Source organism: Myotis daubentonii, chromosome 11 (assembly GCF_963259705.1).
Source record: "Myotis daubentonii chromosome 11, mMyoDau2.1, whole genome shotgun sequence".
Taxonomy (NCBI): domain Eukaryota; kingdom Metazoa; phylum Chordata; class Mammalia; order Chiroptera; family Vespertilionidae; genus Myotis; species Myotis daubentonii.
In genome coordinates, this window is record NC_081850.1 from 33,334,440 (window position 1) to 33,357,046 (window position 22,607).

General features: G+C 42.2%; 2 protein-coding genes across 2 annotated transcripts in view; one reads left to right on the top strand and one right to left on the bottom strand.

Annotated features, from left to right (window-relative positions):
- Nucleotides 1-6,329: 6,329 nt before the first annotated feature.
- Nucleotides 6,330-22,607, top strand: part of SPATA6L (spermatogenesis associated 6 like) — a 31,767-nt gene continuing 15,489 nt past the window's right edge. Inside the window, exons 1-4 of the mRNA XM_059656788.1 lie at nucleotides 6,330-6,465; nucleotides 10,587-10,724; nucleotides 13,549-13,597; nucleotides 14,048-14,089. Of these exons, the coding sequence (XP_059512771.1) occupies nucleotides 6,427-6,465; nucleotides 10,587-10,724; nucleotides 13,549-13,597; nucleotides 14,048-14,089 (268 nt within the window). The 5' untranslated portion in view covers nucleotides 6,330-6,426. The remainder of the gene's footprint in view (nucleotides 6,466-10,586; nucleotides 10,725-13,548; nucleotides 13,598-14,047; nucleotides 14,090-22,607) is intronic.
- PLPP6 (phospholipid phosphatase 6) lies at nucleotides 8,995-10,369 on the bottom strand. The gene has a single exon (XM_059656787.1). The coding sequence runs from the start codon at nucleotides 10,261-10,263 to the stop codon at nucleotides 9,364-9,366; it is 900 nt and encodes a 299-aa protein (XP_059512770.1). The 5' UTR covers nucleotides 10,264-10,369; the 3' UTR covers nucleotides 8,995-9,363.

The following is a 22,607-nucleotide window of genomic DNA, read 5'->3' on the forward strand; positions in this document are numbered from 1 at the left end:
ACACGATTAGGGACGTTACTTCCGGCCTGGAGGGCGGGGCCAGGGCGGTGCGTCCCGGCCCCTGTGTGTGAGGCTTGGGTCTGGGAGTCCCACTTTCTAAACACTCGGTTCCCTGCAGTTCTCGTCGCTGCCGACTCACCCCGAGGGGCGCTGCGGGCCCAGTGTCTCCTGCGCTATAAACAGGGAGGGAGACCTGGATTGCCCGGTGATGCTCAGACCAGGGAGCATCCACTTGTTTAAAATCTGCACCTCATTGCTATACATTGATATGTAAAACCAGTATTTCTGAAGCGAGGGTGTTGGGGCGGGGGGTAAGAATTTTGAAAAGCAGAGCCACTTTTCCTCTCATTTTGAGTTACACGCAACAAGAGTTCTGCGAGCCTGGGCCAGGAGGAAGACGCCGAAGGTGAAGGACTGGACCCCGCACGGCTTTAAATAATTTAGACGGGTACCACTGATTGCAAACGGACAGGGAGGGCCTCCTGTGTGTCTGCCTGTCTCGTTTAGTCCTAAAGATTTATTCTCTATAGACCCAGCATGCCCAAGGTTACACATATCAAGGGTAAAAACTAGGATTAGCCTAGGGAATCTGACTTTAAAACGTGCACATTTAACCATCAGGTATTGCTGTCGTCATAATTATAGAGACTCCTAAAAAGGAGACGTCATTTCCCCCCAATCTATTAGACTGGCAAACCTTGGAAGTCAGTCAATACAGAGTGTTGACAAGAAATGCTCTGAGAGGAAATGTTTGTATAACCTTTTCGGGAGGGGCAATTTGACGAAATCAGAGGATTAAGTGCTTTGATTCAGCAATTTCATTACTAGGAAATTATCCAGCAGTTATTTTTGCATCAATATGCAATGATTTATCTACAATGTTTGGCTTTTTTTCTTGCCACACACACACACAGCATTTTTTTGTGTGTGTGTGTGGCAAGAAAAAAAGCCAAACAATCTAAGTTTCCATTTATAAAACTTTAAAAAGTTATGGTCTGTTATTACAATGGGATAGTATCAGTCTTTTACAAATAGTAAAATAGATATATATAAGCTCGTATAGAAATATCTCCCAAACGCGTTGAGTTAAAAAAAAAAAAAAGCAACTTGCAAAGTTAGTTATATGTGTGGGCATATCTATAGCTGTAGAGAAAGAGAATGATCCAATTTGTGTAAAAACTGTGTATGTACAGGTATAGAAAATTCCTGGAGGGTAAACAAGAATTGCTATTGATTACCCCTGGCGAGTAAGGCTGGAAGGGAAATTTCTGAGAATCATCACTTTCTATTCTTAGTTTTCCTGTATTCTGTTTAAATATTTTCCAATGGGTATCTGTTATATCTTAATAATTAATTACAAATAAAAGTTGAAAAACTAAACCCTTTAGTTTAGGCGTGAAAACTGCAGGAGAAAATATGACAGCAGCTAAAGTACAAAGGGTGAGGAGGCAAAAACACTTGTATCTTTCATTAAAAAGTTATTTCAAATGAAATTGAAAATATTTCTCAGAAGTTTTCAGTGATTTCCCTGTACATAACATTCACCATACATAATTATGATTCACTCCCTGGAACTAGATGCATTGCCACCCAAGCAAAACTTGGGTTCCATTTAGCAATGAAGAAAAGCTTATGGGTGTTAGGTACTCAATCACATTGTCATAACTGCTTACATTCCTGTAATACCCAGTGCCAGTCTAATTCCTGAGCATCATCTCCTAACCTCCGCTACCTCTTGCCGAGATCTCTGTTGGCATAGTCAGTGGCCCCCTTTTAGTTCCTCAAACATACCAATATCTTTCCTGACCTATGGCCCTTTACATTTGTTGTTCCCTTTTCCTGGCTATCTTTTCTATTAGTTCTTTTTTTTAAAAAAAAATATATTTTATTGATTTTTTACAGAGAGGAAGGGAGAGAGACAGAGAGTCAGAAACATCGATGAGAGAGAAACATCGAACCCGGGACCCTTCAGTCCGCAAGCCGACGCTCTATCCACTGAGCCAAACCGGTCTCGGCTCTATTAGTTCTTTAAAATACATTCTAGTGGTCATGCTTTCCTTTTTAGATCTGAGATCAAATTGTCATACCCTTAGAGAAGCTGACCTGTCCACTGGGTCTAAATTAGGTTCTTATTCCCTCTCCAACCTGTAGCCTTCTATGTCACCCCTGGGTCTTTCCTTCTTAGTATTTTTCATAAGGTCCACAAGAGCATAGATTGTTTCTTGTTCACCTTGTACCTCCATTGTCCAGAACAGTACCTAGTGCATAGTAGGTACTTAATAAATATATGCTGAAAAGATGAGTAAGGAACTAATGAATAGAAACAAATATAAAAAGAAAGATATAGCATTAAATAAAGATGGAAGAGGGTAAAAAGGGAATGGAAATTGGTATATTTTGGGAGGAGGAGAAAGGGTAGATATAATAACAACAGAAGTATTCTCATTTTAACTATTGCTGACTTTGGGGCCTGAAGCTTATGCCCAGGTAAAGTGGGCACTTTTTAAAAAATATATATTTTCTGTTGTTGTAAAGTGGACACTTTTTATAAGCCTTGGAACCAAATCATACTCTTCTACTTTCTTATATTGGATAATAAATATAATTCCTTGGAAATTGCTTTGGGTTATAATTAATCTTCTACTCTCATGGACATAGAACTAGCCAGGAGCTCAAAGGAACATATTAGTTTTTCCTGAATGGAAATGACTTTAAAATGGAAGGATATGGACCATGTAGTCCAGAATGCCCAAGGGCAGTCCTTGTGGGAGGGTTTATATGGTGTGGTTAAGTAACTGTTGAGCCTACAAATGCCAGTGAGGCAAAGCAGAAGCTAAAGAGTAACATATGAGTTTGACTCATGAACGCTAATAAAGTTCGTGAAATGTATCCCATATGTGGGCCCAGATCCCAAACGACTTAAAGATTGTTAAAAGTTGTTCAATTGCAATTTAGTTCCTTCCTTGGAAGCATTCCTGATACTTGAAGGAAATTCTAGAGGTGTACATATACTTAATGAAATACTACTCAAATTACTAGCTCCTGTTTTGGACATTCACGCAGAGACCACTGTTCTTATAATACAGTGCTTCTGTTTTTCCTTAAGTGGGGTTCCTGCTGAATTACTTGTAAAGTACTTTACACCATAATAATTTTCTTATCTGCATTTTGGGTGAATAAATCCATCATATTTTTCTCTTTAAGTGTATATGGACTTGTATTGAAGGGAATTTCATAGAGATGCCACCAAGAATTCTTTTGATGGGCTATTTTAGGACAGAAGGAGATCCGCATAAGGATATGATTTCTCTTCTTAAGTATGTGTTAAATATTTTAAAGTTGTTATTATGAATATTTTTAAATACACAAAACTATAGAATAATAGTAAACTTCAGATTAACCCAGATGAACAATTATCAAGCTATTGCTACATTTTCTTTATCCATTCCTTATGTTCATTTCCTAGGATATTTGAAAACAAATTTTAGACATTAGATCATTTCTACTATATACCTTAATATGTATCTCTAAACAATGTTGATATTTGTCTTATATAGACACAAGGACATTATCATACCTACTAACTAGCATTATCATACCTATTGTTATTATTTAATACCCAAACCATAATAAAATTTTCTTGATGGTCTCAAATATTCTATTTAAGTTGGTTTTTTTGAATCAGGGTGCCAACAAAGTCCACATATTACATTTGGTTGTCAGGTCATCTTAAGTAACTTTTCATCTAAAGCATTTCCCCTTCCCTGCTTCCTTTGTTTTTCAATGTCATTGACTTATTGCAGATTAATTGGGTCAGTTGTCCTACAATATGTCCCACATCCTCAATATGTCTGTTTGCTTCCTAGTGTCACTAACAAGTTTCTCTATCCCCCAGATTTCCTTTAAGTGAAGTTAGCTCTAGAACAACTCCACTCAATAGAAGTTTCTGTGGTGACGGAAATAATTCTTCTTGCCTTATCCAATACAATAGCCACTAGCTACACGTAGCCATTGAACACTTTAAAATGTGACTAGTGAGCCTGGCTGGCATGGCTCAGTGGTTGAGCATCTACTTATGAACCAGGAGGTCACGGTGTGATTCCCGGCCAGGGCACATGCAGGGTGTCCAGGTTGCAGGCTCGATCCCCAGTGTGGGGCATACAGGAGGCAGCCAGTCAATGATTCTCTCTCATCATTGATGTTTCTATCTTTCCCTCTCCCTTCCTCTCTGAAATCAATAAAGATATATTTTTTAAAAATGTGACTAGTGGGAGCGGGGAGTGAGGAATTGAATTTTAAATTTAGTTTTAGTTCATTTAAATTTAAATATATGTATATATATATATATATATATATATATATATATATATATATATATATTTGTAATCATGAGATTCTACCTTGTCACTTTGTCAGGGAGAGTGGCCTGTGTGGGATATGTAAATCTGTGTGCCTATGCTACTCCATACACACAGTGGATGAAATCCTAGATAAAGAGTATTGTGAGGAAAGGAAAGGATCTAGAAATGTTGCTTAGGATGAACAGAGACAGAGAATGAATAGCCAAAGAGTCGGAGGGAAACCAGAAGAGGGCTACGTCCTAGAAGCCAAGCAAGAAGAGCCCAGTTTTATCCAGGAGAGTTCAGTGAAGCAAGGGGAGTCCAGTTAAGTCTAGGAAGAACATAAGATGGGACATAAGTGTCTCTAGGGTGTCTATGTTACAGGAACAGTGACATGGCAGGTTACACCTGGATTCAAGTGTGGCTGCTTCCCTTTAGCTGTGTGGCCTTGGGCAAAAGGCCATCTGATCTCATTCTACAGATTCTGCATCTATAAACTAGGGATAATAACATCTTCCTCAAAGAGTTATTGTGGGGGTTACATGAATGATGCATATGCGATGTGTCTAGCACTTTGTAGGTTCTCAATAAAGATGGATTCCTCCCATTTTGTCTCTCCCCACTTATTCCTTTGTTTGATTCTCACTCTCCTTGATGTCTTAGCTTTGGTGTTGGTGGTGACTCACTGGTAAGGGTCAACACAGATCCATTCCTCATATATCACTGTACTAGTCTGGGTGCCAGCAAGCTGTTATGAGCTGACAAATCAGTGCTCTGGATACTGTAGGGAGCCAACCACCCACTTATGTACCTCTTGATATGTAGACAGAGCACCCAGGTTTGGATAAGGACACAAAATACCCTTCTTCATCATACTCAGTTTTTCCCTTCCAGGGAAAGGAACTCCAACTACCAAATGAATACCTAATTTTTGTCTCAAGACATCTTTTTGCACTTGCATTTATATAAATTTCCAATACAAAATATTAATAATAAATGACTCATCACAATTAAATTTTTTGAGTCAGCATTGGCCCTACCAGATTTTCCCAATTTGCTAGAAACAGCCACTCCATTTTTATTTGTTAAATACAGTGAAGGGGGGCGGGGAGGGGGGAAGGGGAGGAAATGAAATTTTCCCTACTGGTTAATAACTCTTGCCCTGTCTGCCACCACTGACGGTTTTTGCAGTGTAAGCCTGGTTTTGGCAACTACAGTAACTACCCATTGGGAGATAATATAATTCATTGCTTGCATTAGGTTAACTAAACCCCCAAAAGAGAGACTGACAATTTCTATTGTGGCTAAAGCAGGATACCTAACATTTTAAAAACCTTTTAAAAAATTATCCTTGTATTTCTAAAAAGCACATGTTGAATTTCTTATTGACAGTGTGTGCTTTGCGGACCAAACACGAGGACATAATATTTCATAAACAAGAGAGTACCTTTAGGGACAGGCTACTATGATAATTGAAACATCTATGTGAGAAAGACATATGGATTGGTTTCCTCCCACACAAACACCCCGACAGGGGCCAGGAACGAATTTGCAACCCAGATAAGTGCCCTTGACCCGGAATCTAACCGACGACATTACGGTGCACGTGCTCACGCTCACCGGCCAGGGCCACATCCATTTTTACACGGACACTGTCAACATTTGGTGTAATGGGAACCAGGGCTCTTAGCATCTCGCCATCCGGCTACCATCTCAGTACCTGGTCGTTCTCCCCCTTCAGCGCACAGTCTGGCAAGCGGACCGTGGGACCGCGCTTCCCTAGCGGAGCATTGAAGACGTGTACGCCTGCGCCTTAGACTTCGCTGGCGTTCTAAGGTGGAAGGTTGCGCGTTTGAGTTTCCATGGCAACGCGACGCTTCCGCCTTCTGAAGCCTTAGCTCCAGCTCCGGCTGTGTGAGACCCGTCCGGGTGGGAGGGGACCTGGGCACTGGGGCACAGATGGGGTAGGAGGGGGTGGGAGCTGGGGACATTCGCTCCAGGGATTGAACTAAACTAAGAAAGATCTGTCCTAGGCTCAACGCGAAAGGATCTTTTCATCCCGGTCCTTTCGCCCACGCAGGGAACGATGCCTCTGGAAGTGGTGGTGGAGTTGCAGATCCGGGCGGTAAGAAAGATCAACGAACCTCCCTCTCCTTGCGCCCAAGTCATACTCTTTCCCCAGGTTCTGAAAGGGTCCCTGGTCATTCTCACCACACCTTCTCATTCACCACACAGACATCATTATCTTTTGGAACAAACAGTACTCTGTCCCTACGATTTTCTACACTGGTCTTCCCAGACCTCCTAACCTTTACTTCAGCTCAACCTCTTCCCACTTTCCTCCCGCTTAAAGCCAACTTGTTTCTAGCTTTATCCTGAAATTTTCTGTTCTTTAAAAATAACCCTGTATTAAGTCCAAGGAGGATTTTCTTTTCTTTTGCAGGATAAAGATTTGGGAAAGGTTTAAAACCCTCTTTTAAATAACCAGGTTAGAATTTTATTTCATAAAGCCTCATTACTTCCTGATAATTTTTCACTTCTAGGAACCAATAAAATATTTCAAAGCTATTTTCCCTGTTAGCTCTGGTTTGCTAATTCCAAAGGGGAAATCAATCAACTGTCATAATTATCCACTGAATCTTGCTTAAGTGAGATACTGTGGCACAGTGACTCCACTGTTCCTACTTGGGCCAGTCATTCCTCTTATTTCAGTTCCCATTTTCCAGTCCTTCCATCTGTAGTGACAGGCTGTCTGTCCTGCAGCTTTGCCTCCTAACTGTAGGGGCTTCTCTCCTGGCCATGATTACAAGCAAACATGCCACACAGGTTATGGCTATGGAAAATATGGTCAGTCTCTATACAATTGACAAATGCAGTTTCATTATACACACAACTACAAGATAAAGAGCAGAATTTCCTGGATGTTCCACTGTGACAGCAAACAGAACCAGGCTATATCAGCCGTGCAATATCAATTGCAAGCTCTCAAAATGTGTAGTAGTAAGGTGAAGGAATTCTTGAGAAGGTGAGTGGTAAATCAGTCTTCCTCTTCATCAAGGCAAAAATGAAACACTCATTTCATTCAATATTATTGGTTAATTTTATTTTCATTTTTAAAATGCATTCCTCAGTAGACAATTAACAGTGAAATCAGTTTTCTACTCTACAGTACTTAGGATCCTCCAAAAACAGGGTGAATTGATCTGTGCTTTAAAGCCAGCAAACTAGGCCCCAGCAACTAAGATAGGGAATTCCAGAACTATATATAGCCAGTAACCAGAAGGTAAGCCTAATTTTGAGCCTCTAATATTCAGGTTTGTGAACACTATAAGAAATGTCATGCTTCCAAATATCTGGCCTGAATATTGTTACCATTAAAATAAAGGCTCTCTCTAAGATTAAATGATAAAGCAAACTACTTTCTGCTTCAGTTTGACTCTGCAAGTGAAGAGGTAGTCTGTGTTCAGGATGTTGTAGGAATGAAAATGATTTTATTTGAAAAAGCTACTCTTTTATCTTGAAGAGTAGCTATTCCTCTCTCAGTGTGCCTCCCACATTCGGAAAATTTGTTTCCACCCAATCATAGGCTACTTGTCACAGCCATTCTCCAGATTCCTATGTGCACCTCTCCTAGTTTATGACAGATCAAAGGTTATAATCCATTCTATTTATAAATGTCAAGATAACTTGTCAAAGGTTTTTAACTTAAAGGTTCTTAATTTTTAGGTAGAGAGGCATTTAAAGCTTACCCTTTCAGTTTTTCATGGTCAAAGAATAATGAGCAGCGTCCACTCTACATTTGGTGGTCTTTGTTCTTGTGATTTGGGGGAGGCACCATGAGTAAACTGCTTTAAATGTAAAGGTCAATGTAAATGTAAATTTAGGAGTTAGTTGTACCTTGTATAGCAGCAGACTCCCCTGATTAATTTCAAATGAAATACTGTTACTTAAAGTGTGCTGTGTACAGGGAAACAGAATTCCATATGAAAAAGTATTAATACACAAGGTCATCCTTGTGGTATAGATGAAAAAGCTCACACTTTTGTATTGCAAAGTGTCACATTATTTTCCCATTTTATTAACTCAGTGGAGGAGCATTTTTTTTTTTTTTAATTCAGTACAGATGACAGGTAGCAGAGCCCCATATCCTACCATACTGGTCCATTGGCATACTAGTAGTATGTGGTTAGCTACCCCCAAACTCTCAGTTTCTCTGACCTCCTCAGTAGCTTATCGTTTCTGCGTAAGGCCATTGTTCTATCCTCCCTTTTTTTCTAGAGACTATAGATAAGTCCGTCTTTCAGTGTATCTTCTTCAAGTAAGTTCTTGGCTTGTTCTCTGAATGCTAAAAGATAATATTAGAGAATAGTGGGAACTAAATATAAATTTAAAGACCTTTTGAAGAGGTAAAAGAAAGTTATGTACTATAATCTCTCTTCTCACTACCAAGTCCACAAAGATGGAAGAGACAATGAACTAAAAATGCTTACCAAGAAAATCAAGATTAAGAGGAAATCTCCCCAGCTGTGATAACAGATCTTCAGAGAATAAACTAGAAAAAGCTATGTCTTAGACTCTTAAATAACTAAGAACTATGATTAGTATGCAGCTTATCTGCCTGTATATTTACAGAATGAAGATCCTTTTTCCCCCCCAAAGTTCAGTTCACAAGTGATATATTGACGTATAGGATCACTACAAAATACAATTTTTCTGATGTCAATTTTGAAAAAACAGCAACATTACAATCACCCCAGCTCGATTTCTTTGCAGTTGTCCTGGAGATACAAACAGTTGTTGAATGTATAACAGTGGGATTTTTCTTTCTTTCTGTAATATGGCCCTGATCAGTAATGGCCAGCATGTGGCTTCAGCCTAGCAACCCATCAAGAGGGACACCTAAAATTCCAAAGGAAGCCTGAAATGTCCTAAGAGGGACAAGCGGTATGGCTGCTGGTTTATGTCAGCATGATCGCATGTGGAACCATCTAGATCTCCTGGTGCCATAATGAATAAGACGGTGTCATTGTTGGTTCCACAGTACAAAGAGGACTGGAGCATTGTGCGGTGACAGCCAGCAGTAGTCCACGATGCTGTACTGCATGTAGCCCAGAAAAAAGCCAAAAGCCACGTCGGTGACATTGTGTCGCCCCAGCATGACCCTGGAGAGGCCCAAGATGAAGGCCCACAATACCACCAGCACCCTCAGTGGAATGGCCAACACCAGGTGGTTCAAGATGAACCGCGACACCAGGGCGGCCCTGGTGGCATGTCCCGAGGGAAAGGAGTACTTGTCCACCGAGAGGGTGACAAACATGTCCATCTGGTTGTGGGCTGGGCGACGCCTGCGGACCAGCCCCTTGAGCAGGGCCACCAGCAGCAGGTCCAAAAGCAGAGCAAAGAGCAGGTTCATCAGCACCTCGCGCCCGGCCCAGCTGTCGCTCCTGGACAGGCAGTAGAGGGTGCCCAGCAGCCAGGGGATGCCGTGTCCCGAGATCTCCAGCAGCTTCATAAGGGGCCGCACGCTGCCCCAGGACGAGCTCTCTCCCGCGCACACCCCCAGCTTCTTGGACAGCCACAGGTCGATGGCCAGCAGGGAGCGCAGGGCGATGCCCAGGAAGGACGGGTTCAGGTCGATGCGGTCCTCCTCGGGCAGCGGGGGCGGAGGCGCCTGCGAGGGGACGGCCCCCGCCAGCGGGAAGGAGCCGCGCCGGTGCACCGGGCTCTCGGACACGCGGAGCCGGGCGCAGGTGGGGTCCGCGCCCGCCGCGCGGCTGCCGAGCAGGGACTGGAACTCGAACCTGCCGCTGCCGCCGCCGCCGCCGCCGCCGCCGTGGGCCGGGCTGCTGGGGCTGCTGCTGCTGCTGCTCGAGGCAGAGACGCCCAGGGCGCGAACCTCCACGTTCCTCCGGGGGCTCGGCATCGCGGCGGGCGGCCCGGACCCCAGGACCCAGACGGCCTCCGGACAGGCTCCCCGGCCCTGCAGCCTCTTCCGCTTCCGCACTGCTATCCCGGAGGGGCGGGGAGAGGAAGGCGCGAGAGGACGATTGTGACACCTGGCGGAGACGTGGGATGAAACTGGAATTCCAATTTGCAGAAGAAGAGGAGTGGGAGGGTGTTGTGGGGGTACCTATCAGGGGGTGCGGTAGTGGGGGGGAACTTTGACATTGTCTGTGGTTGGTTAGGGAAAATAGAGTCCCGTTTAAAAACAAACCAACCCTGTTCTCTATTTTTTTTCTTTTTAAGATTTCCTGCCCAGGAGTGTTCCTTCCTGACAAGCAAGATGTGTACCTTGGGGTTTACCTCCTGAATCAGTACCTGGAGACAAACTGCTTTCCCTCTGTGTTCCCTATTATGATTCAGCAGAGGATGAGATTTCAAAAGGTGATCTTGACTTTCTCACTGCTAAATAGACATTTAAATGTTGCTGTCTGAAGATCATGTAGTGGTTCTCACAAAGGACACAGTTCTTATAAAGTTATTTTGTAAATTTCCTTTTAAAACATGCTTGAAGGCCCCTGAGCACAGGGCAGAACCGTTAGTTGGAAGACTTGCTTTTGCAGCCCAGGTCAGAGCCAAGTTCTGTCAACCTAGTGCTAAACACCCTGGTCAATGACGTTTTCTATTCTGGGAACTCCCATGGCATTTTCTAACTGGAGCAGAGAGAGCAGTTTCTGAATGTTCTTGGAGATGTTAGAGGCGGTTGCATTACATTTACGACAGGGATAATCAATAAACTAGTGGACCTTAGAAACAAACTTTTTTTTAACTCAAAAAAATGATGAAAAACTATAACCAAATTAGTTATATCCTGTATCTGAAATCGTATAACAAAACAAAAAGGCTCCTCAGACTTGAGTTTTCTTAGGCCATACCTGGTTTATTTATGATTGTGATATAAACTAGAGGCCCGGTGCATGAAATTTGTACAGGGGGGTGTCCCTCAGCCCGGCCTGCACCCTCTCCCAATCTGGGACCCCTCGGGGATGTTTAAGCCCAATCTCTGCAGCCTAACCAGCAGTCGGACATCCCACTCACAATCCAGGATTGCTGGCTCCTAACTGCTCGCCTGCCTGATCACCCCTAACCTCCTCTGCCTCGGCCTCCACCTAGGCAGCTTCCTCTGGGAGGATGTCTGGAAGGTTGTTGGCTGTCCGGTCTAATTAGCATATTATGTTCTTATTATTATAGATAGTCAAAAACATTACCAATCTTTTCCCCACTTTGAAATATTAATTTTATTACTACACAATCACAGTCCTTTGAAGTTTTTGTTTTGGAATTTGGAAATTAATCAATCTGATTCTTTGAACCTTGATAAATATGATGATTTTGCCCCAAACAATATCACTGAGGTGGTTCTTTGGGGGAAGAGGATGAGTAGGGGAAGGCTCCAGGTAGTCTATCACTTTTAAAGGTTTGGATGGTGGTGCCCAGAAAATGACCTATTTTGACCTGAGAATATGAGAGGAGATGAGGATTGATTGCCTAAAGGGCTAGAGCTGTATGTAATATTTTAATACATTACAGTATTAATTTAAATAAAGTCTACAAAACTGGTTGGATGATAGAGGAGAGGAACAAATGGATATTACCTTGGAACATATAGTTAGAATCCAAAGACGCCTACTTCTACCATTTAAATGTTAGTAGTAGTAAAAAGTGGGTGGTAGAAATCCAGTCTATTCTCCCACCCCTACCCCACCCCCCAAGAATGTCCTTATGTTATCAATTTTAAGTTTGCTTCTATAAAAGATTTTAAAAATCTTTTTTTGGTAAGAAGCCCAAGAATACAACATCATAGAAGCACAGAGTGATAAATTTGTAAATGACTTTGAAGGTCATTTAGTCCAACCTCCTTGACTTGTAGAAGAGGAGGGTGAGCCTCAGGGTCACATTCTGGAGGCCACTATTGCTCTATTGCAGAGCTGTGCTTATGAGATTACTAGTCAGACATACCATGGAATATTTTTCATCTTATAAATTTTAATTAAATAAATGCTTTATTTTGTTTTTAAAATGCTTTACTTTAAATTTTGAAAATTGCCCTCTTGTGTGAGCTGTTTGGGTTCATACTCCAGCTTTCTTTCAGTTTGCTCCAGCTTTGGCTGTACCTGTTCCATTCTTTTGTTGCAAGTACTTGCGTCTGTTCTATTCTCTAAATGTAAATACTTTCAGCAAGTAGAGAAAATCTTTTCTCCTTGAACCTTCTGAAGACTGCGTGAGCCCTTGTACTTGTTGGTCATGTTCATGTTGGTCATTTACTCCCTAAGATCATACTTGAGGATATCCTTGGACATAGATGAAGTGAAGGGCTGAAATAGGTTAGGAGGGGAAATCACCCAAATTTGCTTGGTAAATCCAAGTCAGTAACACAAAAATTACAGGGGACAGCCTCATTTTTGTAGTTAAAATAGACCTAGTTTTGAATTAAGAGGAGAGTTTAACCATGCTTAGGTTTAAACACTATTTCAATCAGAACTGTAAAACCTGAAATTAAACTCTGCTGAAAACTTTTTTTTTTTATAGTGTACTAGAATTCAGGGAGAGGGACATAGTATGCCTCTTATTTCAGTCCTATCCTAGGCCCTTTTAATCTGAAGGACGAAATATGCAGACTTGGCATTGGCTAGACAGGTCTCACAGTTTTCTTCTGCTTCATGATACACTTATGAGGTTTTCCCTCTCTAGTTATTTTTGAATTTTGTGGGAGTGTAGCTACTAGCACTTAGCTTTCCTTTTGTGATTCACATAGTTAGAATTTTTATTTATGTGTTGTTGTTTTTTAGCACAACCAGTTCCTTGGCCAGGGTAAGTCATTCATTCAGTTAACATTTTATGAATATCGGTGGTATGCAGATTGTGTTTTAGGTATTTAAGACTCTTTGAGGTTGATGCCAGGTATGCTTTTAGCAAAAAACTGTAGGGCTAGGTCAAATTGATGACATTTTGAGCATGTAGTAGATTCAGCTAACATAGATTTTCCTGGCGCTTGGTATTGTTTTGCTAATTCTCATTCATTTATCCTATAGTCATTTGTTGAATTTTTAACCACATACTTGTTAAAGGTATTTCTGCTGAATCCTAAAATATTATATGGCTGGATTTAATATGTGTTAATTATTTGGAAGAATGTAATCTATAATTTCTGTAAGTATATATTAATGAAACTTTGAAAATTTATTTTCCTCCTTTTTTTCTCCTGCAGTTATTTGAAAATGCAATAGATCCTGGAGCTGTAGCAGACATTTTAGAAAGTAGGTACTCTCCATCCCTCCCCAATCCCCCCACAAAAGAGAGAGACTATTACATTGTGTGTCTGTAATTCACAGATATAAAATTCTACTATTTTCTAAGTTGTGATACTTCCATGTTTGATCTATGTTAATACTCAAGAGAGCCTGTAAAATTTGAATCATGTTTTTTATTTGATTACAAATTCTTTTCTAGATATAGATAGGATATACTAGAAGGCACAATTCTACTTGTTTATTTTTTATTTTATTTATTTAAAAAAATAAATAATATATTTAATTCCCATTTAATTCCACTGTTGAGAATTCAAAACTGGTTAATTGCCCCTAACCATGGTGCTGTTTAAATTAAATGGGAATTAAATGGATTGTTATAGCAGTTTTAAACCTAGCAATTAATGAAAAATTCTGGCAATTTTCTAAAGTATTAAAATCTAATTTTTTCTTTTTTAGGCATTTTAACCAGGTTTGAGTTAATACAGCTAGTGCCTCCAGGTAATGTGCCAGTAAATGCATTTCTAAATTAGCTTTTTTACATTTAAAAGGATTTTGGCATGACAAAATGAGGACTGGTATTTAAAAGTTGTCCCTTATGTAATACTCACTATTTCTCACCTCCCACCCCCTCATCAGTCAGTTTCATTTTGTCCTCTTTCAGAAGAGTAACTTTATGGGTTTGGTGGTTTTATGACTTTCCATATTTTTATAACTTTAATTATTATAAAACTAGTAGTCCTACGCATGAATCCGTGTGCCAGTAGCTCACTGCTGCCCTCCTGTAGCTCTCCGCCCGCTGTCCCTCCCTCCTGTAACTCCCCCCTCCCCCCGCCCTTCCTCCCCCTGCCCCCCCACCTTCCCCCGCCGCCCCCTTGTAGGTCGCTGCCCCACCCTCCTGCTGATCCATGATCCGGTTGGGTAGTTATGTGGTCGGTCGTTACATAACGACCATTTGTGTATTACATCTTTATTATACAGGACACTTTTTTCCATCCTGGCTCAGCTTCTTTCAAGTTTTTGCCTTTGACTATGTTTTAATTGTGGAGTGTGTGAGTGTGTATGTATGTAAAGCCCAAAGCCATCTTCTCTACTAGTTGCTACAACAGGGTTGGCAAATCCAGCAGCACTGTTTCGTATGGCTCATGAGCTAAATCTCTACACTTTTAAAATTGAGATTTTATTCATATACTATAAAATTTACCATTTTAAATACAACTCAGTTGTTTTAGTTTGCTTACAGGGTAGTGCAAGCTAGTGATCACTGCCTAATTCCAGAAATTTTTATAACCTGGAAACAGACCCCATACTCATTAGCAGTCACTCATTATTCCTTCCTTCCCATAGCTCCTGGCCACCATTAATCTACGCTCTGTCTCTGTCACTTTGCCTGTTCTGGATATTTCTTGTGGTAAATGGAATCAGACAACATATGGTCTTTTATGTCTGGCTTCTTTCAGTTAGCATGCTTCAAAGTTTATCCATGCTATAACATATATCAGTAATTCATTCCTTTTTTATGGTAGAATAATATTCTTTTTTATGGATACTAGAGGCCCATTGCAGGAAGATTCCTGCAAGAATAGGGCTTCCTCAGACCTATTCCTGCAAGAATAGGGCTTCCTGAGACTGGGGCGAAGCTGAGAAGGGAGAGAAGCCCACCGAGGCAGGCTTTGCTCCCTTCTCCGCTGCCTCGCTCCCTTCCTTTTCCACTGCCTCGCTTCCTCCCATGTCCGCTGCTTCGCTCCCTCCCGTCTCTGCCACCTCACTCCCTCCCTTCCCCGCTGCCTCAGCTCCCTCCCGTGTCCTCTGCTTCACCTCCCTCCCATGTCCACCGCCTTGCTCCCTCCCTTCTCCGCCACTTCACTCCCTCCCGTGTCCGCTGCCTCAGCTCTGCTCCCGTCTCTGCTACCTCCGATACATTCCCTTCTCTGCTGCTTGGCTCCCTTCTGCACTGTCTTCAGTCTTCGCTGGGCGTCTGTGTATGCAAATTAACCGCCATCTTTGTTGGATAAATTGGATAATCTTCTGATTGGCTGGTGGGCATAGCGAAGGTATGGTCAATTATCATCTTTGTCTTTTATTAGTGTAGATATCACATATACAATTCTATTCTTTTATATGGATAAGTTTGCTTACCCATTCATTAGTTGATGGGCACTGGGTTGTTCCTACATTTTGAATATTATGAATAACACTGCTATCAGCATTCATTAACAAGTTGTTGGGTGAGTACATGTTTTCAGGTCACTTGGGTATACACCTAGGAGTGGAATTATTGGGTAGCTTCATGCTTAACTTTTTAAGGAACTGCCAAAGTATCTTCAGTTGTTACATTTTTAAATGGTTGGAAAGAAATTAAAAAATACAAATATCTAGTGATGTGAAAATTTTAAAATTCAAATTTCATTGTTCATAAAGTTTTAGGGGAACACATCCATGTCCATTTGTTTAAGTGTCGTTCAATGGCTGCTTTCACACTACAGTGAGAGTTGAATAGTTATGACCATACTTAAAGCCTAAAATTTTTATTGTTCTGCCCCCCCCCAAAAAAAACCCCACAAAAATAAAATAAAATAAAATAAAATCTTTATTGTATAGACCTTTACAGAAAACGTTTGTGACCTCTGTACTAGAATCATGGGGCTTTAGGGGGAAACGTTCTATGATTCCTTTGCTTTGTGGTATGTCTTGAATGCCTGGTGAACCAAGCTAGTGAGAGAGTAGGAACTGCCATCTAGTGGCATCAGTTCTCATACATAGTCTCTCAGTGTGGCTAATTACTGGTGATTTTAGAGTCGTGTGTGTGTGTGTGTGTGTGTGTGTGTGTGTGTGTGTGTGTGAGAGAGAGAGAGAGAGAGAGAGAGACAGAGAGAGAGAGAGAGAGAGAGAGAGAGAGAGAATATACCTAAACATTTCTAATTCTCTTCTGATCTTTGCTGTTATACATTTTTGCCTTTTCCCTTCCCCCAAATGAAAGAATCTTCATAGTTTTACCTTGTCATAAAAAGCATCCCCAAATGATGAGAAAACCTAGTTCTACATTGTTATTTTAAATAGCTATAAAAAGCTTCATTAATTTACTTATGTGCTTTTATAGGTCTATAAACAGTATGTAGATAACATTTTGGGTTTTGTTATTTCATTCTGCATTGTTTACTTGCTTGTAGTTTACTTGTTTGTCATTTTCAACAGCTATATATTTTTCTGTAGTCATAATTGTCCTTAAATTGGTATTGTTGAGCATTTAGTTTTACCTTTCACATCTTTATAAAAATTATTTTTCCTCTTGGTATATTTGCAAAGAACAGAATTACTAGATTGAACCATGTCTTGTAACCTGGGAATAAACCAATCCCCAGCAAGTTTCCACAGCTTCACTGGCAGACGCCTTAGCTAAAGCAGAGGTAGCTGTGGAGGCTTTTATGAGGATCATAGGCCTGCCTACTGTCACTGTCCCTGGAGCAGGTCAAAGCCCTAGTGGAGTGGATCCAGGAGTCTGTAGTTCTTCCTTCTGCCTCTTGGTTCCTTAGCAGAAGCAGGCTCTGAAAACAGACAAGAACCCCACTCTTCATGGATCTAGGGATAGACACTCTTGTTAATGTCATTTACTTTCTTAGGTAGGCACAACAGAGGGAAGATCAGAGATGTCTCCTACCTTCTTTTCAGAAATTCTCACTGAACCTTTTTCAGCCTAAAAGTGACAGGACAAAATCAGGGCATTGAGGTGTGTTTTCTTTCCCCCCATAAGACTTTTTTCTTATTTGACCTAATTTTATGTTGAGACATAAATCTGCTAACTGACAAGTTATATTTTAGTGTGCTAGTAAAATAGAAGCAGGCCCATTTTCGTCTTATTCAATTTTACATGAATTGAAAAATTACCCAGTACTTAATATTCTCACTATAAAACGTTTAATTAACACGAATCCTCCTATATAATAAAAGGCTAATATGCAAATAGACTGAATGGCTGAAGGAGTGGTTGCTATGACATGCACTAACCACCAGGGGGCAGACGCTTGACACAGAAGCTGTCCCCTGGTGGTCAGTGAGCTCCCACAGGGGGAGTGCTGCTCAGCCAGAAGCCGTGCTCACCACTGGTGAGCGCAGCTGCCAACTGCTGGCTTAGGCCCTCTCCCCGGAGGGAGTGGGCCTAAGCTGTCAGTAGGACATCCCCCGAGGGTTCCTGGATTGCAAGAGGGCACAAGCGGGGCTGAGGGACCCCCTGGCCCCCCAATGCAAGAATTTTGTGCACCCGGCCTCTAGTTTTGTAAAATAAAAAGCAAAAAGCCACAGTCATCAACAACCCCTGAAAATAATTACTATTAACAATTTGTTGTGTATCTTTTTAGGCCTTCAAGATATATTTAGCATATATAATGCATTTAGTATATTCAAACAACCCTAAAATAATACATGTATACACATATGTGCATATATATGTATATATATATATACACACACATATACTAAATGTATCCAGTATTTATGATATGTATATTTAGTATTACATTTTGGTTGAATATATATATTCTGCAACTTGCTTTATAAAATTTAATATATTTTAGACTGCCATATGTTTTTCATATGACCAGAAATCCATCTGTGAGAAGGTTGCAAGAATTGTTTAAAACTATGATGATTGGAGAATATTGAAGCTGGGTATATGCATACTGTTATAACTCAAAAGCTAATCAGATACAAAATGGAGGCTTTATTATATACTTGTTTTCCTTTTGTCTACATTCTCTCAATTGCAGAGTGCAATTAAATTTGAATTGCTCAAAATAACAATTTTACCCAGTTTCAGATGTATTACAGACTGATCCATTACTTTGTCCAACGTATGTTTATTGAGGGTATATCTGCCCTATACTGTGCCACTTCCTGGTATCACGCAGGTGGCACCAGTCAGAGTGGCAATGATAAACCCTCTTGATCTGCTAGTTCCTGATGCTAGATAATTATGTAAAAATGATTTGCTTGAAGTCTCGCGTGGACTGCACCACGTGGTCACATGGACCACATTTGGTTTTACAGGGACCAGTTCTTCATTGGCTGAATAGTTACCTTTTCATTTTGCTGTATATATTACTTTACTGTTTTATACTTTTTCATGTTGTTTTCAAACAGACTTATTATAGTCAGAAGACAGATTATGATAATTAAACTAATGATACAGGTACCTCAGATGTGTATACAGCTTTGCTGCTAAGGAAAGGAGAGGTCCAATGATTTGGCTTAGGAGCAATAGACTCCTCCCTGGTTCTTCAGTTTACAAAGATGGGGAAAAGTGAATGAACACAGGGGGGCAGCATAATCCTGGTTGACAGTGAGCTTGGTGCTTTTATTGACTCAAAACCTCTACTTTGGAATGTGTCATATATATTCAGCCCAGCTGTAAAATGCTATTTTAGTGGGCACCTGTTCCCTGATTCAGAGTTTGATTTTATACTTTGTCATGATGCTTACTAGGCATCAGCAGGAAATAGCTTTTGCCTCAGATGACGTGTGTGTGTGTGTGTGTGTGTGTGTGTGTGTGTGTGTGTGTGTGGTATTTTTTTGTTGTTGTTAATCCTCCCCCATGGGTATTTTTCCCACTGATTTTTAGGGAGAGTGGAAGGGAAAGGAAGAGACACAGAGAGAGAGAGAGACATCGATGTGAGAGAGACACTTCAATTGGTTGCCTCCCACACACGCCCCAACTGGGGCTGGGGATTGAGCCTGCAACTAAGGTATGTGCCCTGACTGGAATCGAACCGTGACCCTTCAGTCCGTGGGCCGACACTGTAACCACTGTGCAAAGCTGGCTAAGGCAGATGATCTGGTTTTGAATTTCTACTTTGCCAGGTGGCATCATGACAAGTGTCTTAAACTCTCAGAGCCTCAGTTTCCTTATTTGCAAAAAAGGAATCAAATGAGACCCCGTATTGGGAAGCAAGCTGTCAATTCTGATATGCTTTATAAATGCTAGATATTTCTGGAACCAGTATTTTTATTAAAATTATTTTTCTTGAAGCCTCATTTGTTTTCTTTTTGGGGGAGAACTTGTTCACTGGTGGTATTGATGATGTCCCTGTCTGTGCCATTAGCCTATTAAGAACATGATGGAGTTTTTTTCAGACATTTCGCTTGGCCTATGAGAATTGCTTAGCCTGTGTATATGCTTATTATTTACAACCGAGGCTCTTGCTATAATAACCCTGTGGTGTGCTGACATTTTTACACTGATAATAGCAGGTAAATGAAAGGCGCACCGCCTCTCCGGGCGGTGCGGGGGGGGGGGGGGGGGGGGGGGGAGGCGTCTGACCGCCCGGCTCTGAGATCCCTCCGCGCCCGCCGTAGGGCCTGGCCTCCGAGTCTCCGGACCGGCTGCATGGTGGCTGGCGGCGGGCCGAGGGGTGGGGGCCTGGCGGCGACCGACCACGGGGGAGGTCATGGGAGCGGAAGGCCTCACCGCCTCGCTCTTCCCTCCCTTCCCCCATGGTCGGCTCCCCGCTTGCCCGCGCTGGGGCCGAGGGTCCGTGCGGCCCTCGGGGCCGGTCGGGGGGACCGGGGCCTGCGTGGGCCGACCTCCGGGCCCCATGTGGGGGGCATTGGCTCCCCGGCCCACAGCGGGAGCCCGGCACAGGCTGCCCCCCCCCCCCCCCACCGGGCCCGGTGCAGCAGCGGCGGCAGCGGAGTGGGGCGCGTGCCCTGGCTCAGGGAGGCCGCCATGCTGCAGTGCGCCGGCCCCATGGGCCGGGCCTGCTCCGAGCGGATGCCGCTCCTCCAGAGCTGGGCCGCTCCACCGGCCGCACCCCGTTTGCTGGGTCTGTGCCGCCCAGATGCGCTGGAGTCCCGGTCTGCCTGCAGGCCAGCTGCGGGTGCTGTGCGGGGGGAGGGGGGGGGGCATCCTGCCTTGTGGCGAGTTCGAGCTGCGGCAGCAGGAGCCGGACAAGGACTGCGCCCTCCATCTTGCCTTGGGTCCTCCATTTTGGGATGGGGCCATGTGCTTCCTCACGGGAAGAAGCCGCTGCTAGCCACACCCAGGATTTCTCTGGATTAACCAATGGTGATCAAGGGAAGTGCACGCCATCACTATGACCACATCCTGTACCAACTCGCGCCTGGCCAATCGGCGGGGCCCACAGTGCCCTCTCCTGCCCTCACTCCACCCCCCTTTAAAACCCCCTGTCCCATCAGGCCTCGCTCTCTCTGCCACTGGACTTTCCGCTGTGTCGGTGGGTCTGGTGAACGGGGAGCGCAGGCCGGCTTGCATAATAAAGGACTCTTTGCTTTTGCATCGGACTGACTGGCTCCCTGGGGGTCTTGGGAACTTTGAAATCTGGGCACAACAGTAAACACATACGCGCTGCACTTCACATGTGTTTGTTATTTGTCCTCACAATAGCCCTAAGAAGCAGGTACTGTGATGAGTTTTACATTTTCCTGAAGAGGAAACTGAAGTTAAGGAGTTTACATAATTTGTTCAAAGCCACATCACTAGTAATTGGTGAAGCAAAGATTCAAACCCAGCTCTGTCTGAATCTAGAAGTTGAGTTCCTAACCAGTGTACTGTAGGCTTCAGTAGAAAGTTGTATTTTGTTGCTAGTGATGGGTGAGGAAATGGTCACATCACTTCCATTTTTTGTTTGCACTTCTGAGATCACTGAATGGAGGAAGTCTCTCTGGCCAGTAAATGTGCAGAGCAGGTGAAAGGCTCCATCTGATGTATTTATAACATCACAGTGTGTGGAGAATGGATTTGAGTGCAGAAAGAATAGAAGCAGGGTGACCAGCTAGGACAGTGATGGCGAACCTTTTGAGCTCGGTGCGTCAGCATTTTGAAAAACCCTAACTTAACTCTGGTGCCGTGTCACATATAGAAATTTTTTGATATTTGCAACCATAGTAAAACAAAGACATATATTTTTGATATTTATTTTATATATTTAAATGCCATTTAACAAAGAAAAATCAACCAAAAAAATGAGTTCGCGTGTCACCTCTGACACGCGTGTCATAGGTTCGCCATCACTGAGCTAGGAGGCCATGACAGTAGTCCAGAAGAGAGGGGGTGGGGGCTTGGACAAGGGTAGCAGTAGCTATAAAGATGGAGAGAAGGAGACAGTTTTAGATTTATTTTGGAGACAGAGTCAACAGGACTTGCTAATGGATTGATGTAAGGAGTGAAAGAGTAGAATCAAGGATAAACCCTAGACTTTTGGCTTGAGCAACTGATTCCTCTGATGGTAAGATAGAGAAGAGCTTATTTGTGTGTGTGTGTGTGTGCTATTTTGGACCTGTTTGCATACACTATAAGACATTTATGGTGAGACTTGAATGATGAATAAGATCTCAACAAGACAGGAAGGAAGAAAAGACATTTTAGAAGGAACAGCCCAAGCTGAGCAAGTGCATAGAAGAGGAGGGAAAGATACCTTGTTAGCTTATTGTGGCTGGAGCATGTCTGAGAGGGGAAGAGTAGAAAGAAATTATGATGAAAAATCTAGAATGCTTTCTTTTTCACATGTATCCTTACTAGAACCCAGTAAGTGGAATGAATAGGAAGAAATGAATTCATTATATTATTTGATAGAAGGTGAGTTATTTTCTACAGTTGATATACCAAGAATTCTTGTCACAAATAAAATGGCAGCCACCAAACGGTAATGTTACCTCATTGACTATTTTGGCAGCACTCTGTACAGGGCCCACTCTCAGTCCAAACCACTTGTGTAGCACCTGCTGTGCAGACAAGGCGGGCTCAGCTGGCAGCTGCTCCATCCTTTAGTTCAGCCATTCTCAATCCTACTAGACCTAAGATCTTCTTTTGGTAGTGAGTATTTTGTAGCATCCTCTTACCATATTGAAATACTAGTAAATATTAATAGTTAATAGAACCAACTTATACAAATCACAGTATTTGAAATGTAATATAAAGGAGAAATGAAAAGAAAGTGATTTAAAATAAAATGACATGCATATCAACATGTGAATGCTGAGCATAGTGAAGTATTTAGATGTGACGTGA